Source organism: Mesitornis unicolor, unplaced genomic scaffold (assembly GCF_000695765.1).
Source record: "Mesitornis unicolor isolate BGI_N332 unplaced genomic scaffold, ASM69576v1 scaffold12044, whole genome shotgun sequence".
NCBI classification, from domain to species: Eukaryota; Metazoa; Chordata; class Aves; order Mesitornithiformes; family Mesitornithidae; genus Mesitornis; species Mesitornis unicolor.
The window spans coordinates 6,851-12,247 of NW_010179461.1; the positions used below are offsets into that span (position 1 = coordinate 6,851).

Here is a 5,397-nt window from a genome sequence, read left to right on the forward strand (position 1 = left end):
ATCTCATCCAGCTTTTCCTGCAGGCGCCTTTGCCCCTCCATGTTCTGTTCCTTGGCGGTTATCTCGCCCACGTTTTGGTGCACGAACAGGCAGCTGGGGGAAAGATTGACCTGCTTCATCCTCAGGAAAGCCTGCACGGCGATCTGAAGGACATCTTGCATTTCTGAAGGGTTTTCTCCAAAGATGTTGATCAGAGTCAGGTTGCCGATGCCGATGACAAAGGTGGCCAGCTCGTTGTCGTGATTAAGGGACTGCTTGTTGGCCATCTCCACGGCGCGAAGTCCCTCTGTGTCAACGACGAGCACGTAATCGAAGCCCAGATCTTGCTGCAGCTTCTCGTCCACTTTAATGAGCTGCATAAACGCTCCGCGGGTGCATCTCCCTGCGCTGACGTTAAACTGGAGACCAAACATGGCATTCAGCAGGGTTGACTTCCCCGTGCTCTGGATGCCGAGCACCGAGAGGACAAATACTCGTTTGTCCCCGAGTTTCTCAGTTAATCTGTCGAAGATGGCCCCGACCCATCGTAAGGGTACGTAAGAAGCATCCCCATCCATCAGCTCGACGGGGTACCCTGAAACCATCAGATCTGCTGCGATTTCGGGCAGTTTGACAACATACTCGTTTGAGTCCATCGATCCCAGCGCTTCATAAATCTGCCCCACCTCTCTCAAAATGTGCTCCAGGCCGAGGGACGAGTCGTTGATTTCATCGGAGAGGTCATCTAACCTACGCAGCAGCAGAGGTTTCACGTTGGTCTTCTCGTTGCCTTTCTTGATGGCCAGGATTTGAGACCATAACTGGTGATACTGCCTCTTCAGCTCGTCCAGGCGGTCGGAGGAGAGGTCGTCCATAAAGACCTTCATCCACTGCAGGAAGTATTTCTTGGTGTCCGCTGGCTGCAACTGCAGGAAGCCAAGGACCGATCTCATCAGCTGGTTGAGGGGGAACGCTTTCTCGAGTTGCTTTCTCCTTATCGCCGACTTCTCCGACTCGATTTGGCTCCGGTGGTGCTCGATGCTCTTGTTCCTCTTCTCCTGCAAGCGGGTGAGTTCCTTGTCCTTTTTGCACCACGTGTACCACAGTTTTCCTTGAAGAGGCAGCAGCTGGGATTTGATCTCAGACAACTTCTCCTTCTTCAGCAGCTTCACCAGCGCCTTCGCCTTTTCTTTGGCCGCCACGCACGCGGCTGTATCCTCATCCACCGAGAACCCATGCTTGCGAGCTTTGTCCAGGCAGTCGTCAAGGCTGAAAAGGGTGTTAGGCCCTTCCAGGAGATCCCTGATAGTTTTTGTCAGCTCGCCCATTAATTCTGCTTCGTTTCTGTTCTTGATACCTATCCTTACATTTCGGCTGGAGCGGCCAGCTGAAACGTTCTCCTTCTCAGTGAGCAGGCAAACCAAAGGCCTCTGCGACTGCCACAGCTCATGTAAGATTTTCTTCCCCTTCTGATCGCTCTGATCCGACTCGGATACGAAGACCACGTTGATGGCGGATACCTCCTGTAAAAACCGCAGCTGTTTTCCGTGATCCCGGGCGTCTCCGTGCAGGTTACAGAACGCGACGCAGCAGTCAAAGCTGTCGTCGTCGCTACCCCGGGGGCAGTACCAGGAGATCTCTACGACTCCTTTCATCAGCAAACAGTCCTTGGTGCTGCCTTTGCAATGGCGGTGGAAGAAAATGTCGTGCTTTTGTTTGCTCAGCAGAGCGTTCAGGATCTGAGACTTGGAAGAGGAAGGAGAGCTGCCGATCCGTATGAAGGACACGATGGGTGTCTTTGCCTGGTAAATGAGTTTGTTTTTGTAGCTGTTAACTCTGCTCTGATCTCCCGACTTCTCAACCCCTTTCCAGCTCTTTTTGATCTGGCTGAGGGACCAGAGTGGGAACTCTATCTGGGAAGTGCACGGGTTCGGCACCAGGATGGGTAGCGCGAATTGGCAGAACGCAAGCTTTGTGGCAATGTACTGCCTCATGAAATTGTCGGCGCAATGGAAAAGTGCCATCTGGAGATCCATGGGGTGGACACGGCTCTCCCTGCTTGCAGATTCGGGGGCTTCATCCTCCAAGTCAGCGAAAAAGTCATCGAAGGAATCCGAAGGTTCGTGCTCTGGCATCGGGGTTTTCGGCATGGGCACGAGTGCCGGGTCGCTCTCATCCTTGCACATCAGGTACCTCACCCGATAATCCACGGTTATTAGCTTTTGCAGGAAGTAAAATGGGAGCTCACTGTCCGTGCTGGGCTGGCTGTCATGTGGAGATGTCTTGTAAATGATGTGGAAATCTTCCGTCCCCATTTTTCTTGGGTAGTGACTTTCCAGTCCGAGGCGCTTAAGTAAGTGGAGGAACTCTTGGTTCGCCGTGGCTTCGTCTGCTTCGGATTTGCTGTCGTCTGGTTCGGACTCGGGCTGACTGGAAGGCTCCGTCCTTTGAAAAGTCTCTTCCATGTCTTTCATTATGCTGTGTTTCTTCAGATCGTCACATGTGTCATCCAAGCGCCCGCTGATGAAAGACTGCAAGTCACTCTCCAGCATCTTCCAGTCCTTGCACGCACCGTGCTTTTGGAGGAGAGTCCTTATCTCTGCGCACCACGAGCTCTTCATTCGCTCTTCCATGAAAACCAAGCGCGCTTTCTTCTGCTCAGGGGACACCTCTTTACATTCGGGTGTCACAGTTAGACCCGTCAGCAGCAGGAAGGCCTGGGCTCTGTAGTCATGGTGCTCCTTCAGGCTCAGGTACTCCTTATGTCCCGTTTGCATTTCGTTGATCATGAAGTTAATTTCCGGATAGCCAAGGAGGTACTGAAAAGTGCTGCTTTCCACCTGGTATCCCGTGCTGGTTGTAATTAAGAGCACCAACAGCTCTACGTCTTTCTGTGCCCTTTCCTGCAGGTATTGGAGTAAGGAGTAAACGGAGAGGCTTGTGGTCAAGGTGGCTTTTATCTTGGCTTCGTGAATGGCAGATGCAGAGGTTTCTGGTGCGTAAGTGACGTCCTGGATGTACTCCTTCATTTGCTGCAGGGTCTTGGTGAGATCCTCAAGCTCAGAGACGTTGGGAGTTTCGGGGAGCGTGTGCTCGGTATGGAAGATCCATTGCATGATGGAGGAAGAGCTGGGGAAGTCCTTGACAGAATAGATATGAGGGTCCAGGAGGCACCTCAACAGAGACTTGATGTAGGTGTCATTTGTGGGGGGTGATCTCTTGTAAAACGCAACGGCGCTCACCAGGAACTCCTGCAGGGCTTTGTCCGACAGGCACACGTTGATCCAGACGCTGTGGTTTTTGGTTTTCTCGTTCAGGTTCTGCTTGAAATCCATCAGCGTGAGCAGTTTCTTCTCATCCACCAGCCCGTCCCAGGCCTTCACACACTCCACAAAAGCTCTGGCCTCTTCCACCGCGCTCACCAGCTCCTCTCCAAACATGGTGCCCACGTTGAGATTCGTCAGCGCTTCGTACGCGGCCCTGAGGCTGCTGCTCATTTGGTAGGTGGACTTAAAATCCCCGGTGTGATTGAACAGGATGATATCCCACACCGGGATCAGCTGAAAGCCTCGGTCGATAACACACCAGGTTGCGTTATTCGCGACAAGCCCCAGTTTCCACTGGGGAAGAGAATCGGTCTCCACTGGGCCCCCTGTGTTGGTCACGTAGAGCTGGACCGCAGCGTGGGCACTTCTCCCATCTCTTCCCTGAAACGAAGCCCGTGAGCTGGATTTCGAAGCCTCCACGTCCACCGCCACGCTGACACCGAAGCCGCTGTAGCTGGCCCCCACGTAGCAGTTCAGCGCTTCAGACGCCTGTCGCTTCATCTCTTCCCGCTGCTCGGCCCTGAATCCTTCCATCGATGCCTTCCACCAGAAGATCCCCCCAAAGTGGAGGGGGCCCTGGTTCACGTGGGAGCCGAACCTGCTGAAGAAGCTTGCACATCTGCTCTTCAGCATCTGGGGCCTGTCCGCTTCCTGGGTGATGCTCAGAAGGTGCTCGATGTCCTGCAGCTCCTGCAGGGCCGCATCCGAGAGGCGAAGCTGATCCTTTTGGAAGTAGCAGGAGGCCAGCGGGAGGTACTGGTACTTGGTGGTGCAGATGTAGTTCTGCTCAGAGCGGGACCTGCGGGCGTCCTCTGACTGCGAGGAGCTGCTGTAATCCCCACCAGCTTCAACGTTGAACCCCCAGAACCCGGCTTTGGCAGCAACGCTGATGCTGAACCCCAGCTGCTCCATGGACTTGGTGAAAGCGGCTTCTGCTGCAGAGGAGGAGAACTCCTTCCTCTCAAGCAGAGACCCTTGCTCTGGACCGGCGAGCCTGAACCCGTCGGGAACCCTGATGAGCTGGTCCCGCTTCGCCAGCACATCTGAAATGTTGCCGGTTCGGTAAATGCCCTGCAGGGCCAGGCCCCCTGATGCCCTCCTCAGCACCTCCGTGTCGGAGACATTCTCACCCCTGCCCATTGATGACTCTTGCTGCTCCAGCTGCTTCTGCATGCTTTCCAGCACATCTAGCTGCGACTTCTCCGCTGGTACCCAGTACTCTTTGGGAATCTCCATGGCTTGCCACAGAGCCTCCTCTTTCTGTCTCACAACCTCCTTGCTGTGGCTGCGGCTCTTGTGCATTGCTCTCAGCTCCTCCAGGGCATGCTTGGCCGCTTCTTGCCTCTGCTTTGTCGCCTTCAAGCGCTCCTTCTGCAGCTCCTCGCAAGTGGCTTTGTTGTCCATCAGCTCCAGGAGTTTTCGGAGCGCCTTTGTTTCCCAGGGGTATCGGGCTTCGCACTCCAGCTTAAGGTAATCTTCGTATCGCAGATGTTTCAGGGCTTCTCTGGACTTGACTCCCAGTATCTCTGACAGTTTGGGGAGCCAGTATTCATCATCCAGGCCTTCCTTCTCACACGCTTCTGCCAGGTGTTTTTTAGCAAGATGGGCCTTTTCCTCATCGTCCTGTATGTCCTCCTGTGAACTCATGGCTGTGGAAGAGGAAGATAGACTTTCTTTGAGTTATAAGAGGTCATGGCCTCTTTTAAGAGGGCTCTCCAGCCACTGCAGGCCCAGGGGTTCCTCGTGCCTGGCTGCTGGAGCCCAGCCTGGGACACCCAAAAACCCAGGAGTCGTAATAGTGGATGTGACTGCTGCGTTCACGTTTACAGGTTCAACCCTGGAGCTGAGTGTGGAGACACCACATACACAAATACACACACAAACACATACACTCACACACACACACACACACACACACACACCCCCCTACATACACACACGTATAGACACACACACACATTCAAACACAAGGACATGTACACACACTCACACACACAGACACACACATGTACACACATACACATACACGTTACAGAATCCCAGAATCTGAGGAGTTGGAAAGGGCCTGGAAAGCTCCCCCAGTCCAACCCCC

The 5,397-nt window shown here is 54.0% G+C and overlaps 1 protein-coding gene across 1 annotated transcript in view; it reads right to left on the minus strand.

Moving 5' to 3' along the window:
• LOC104539308 (interferon-induced very large GTPase 1-like) overlaps positions 1–4,952 on the minus strand; it is a 7,340-nt gene extending 2,388 nt beyond the window's left edge. The window contains 1 exon segment of the mRNA XM_010182792.1: positions 1–4,952. This exon segment is cut by the window's left edge and continues 4 nt beyond it. Coding sequence (XP_010181094.1) covers positions 1–4,952 — 4,952 coding nt within the window.
• Positions 4,953–5,397: the final 445 nt, after the last annotated feature.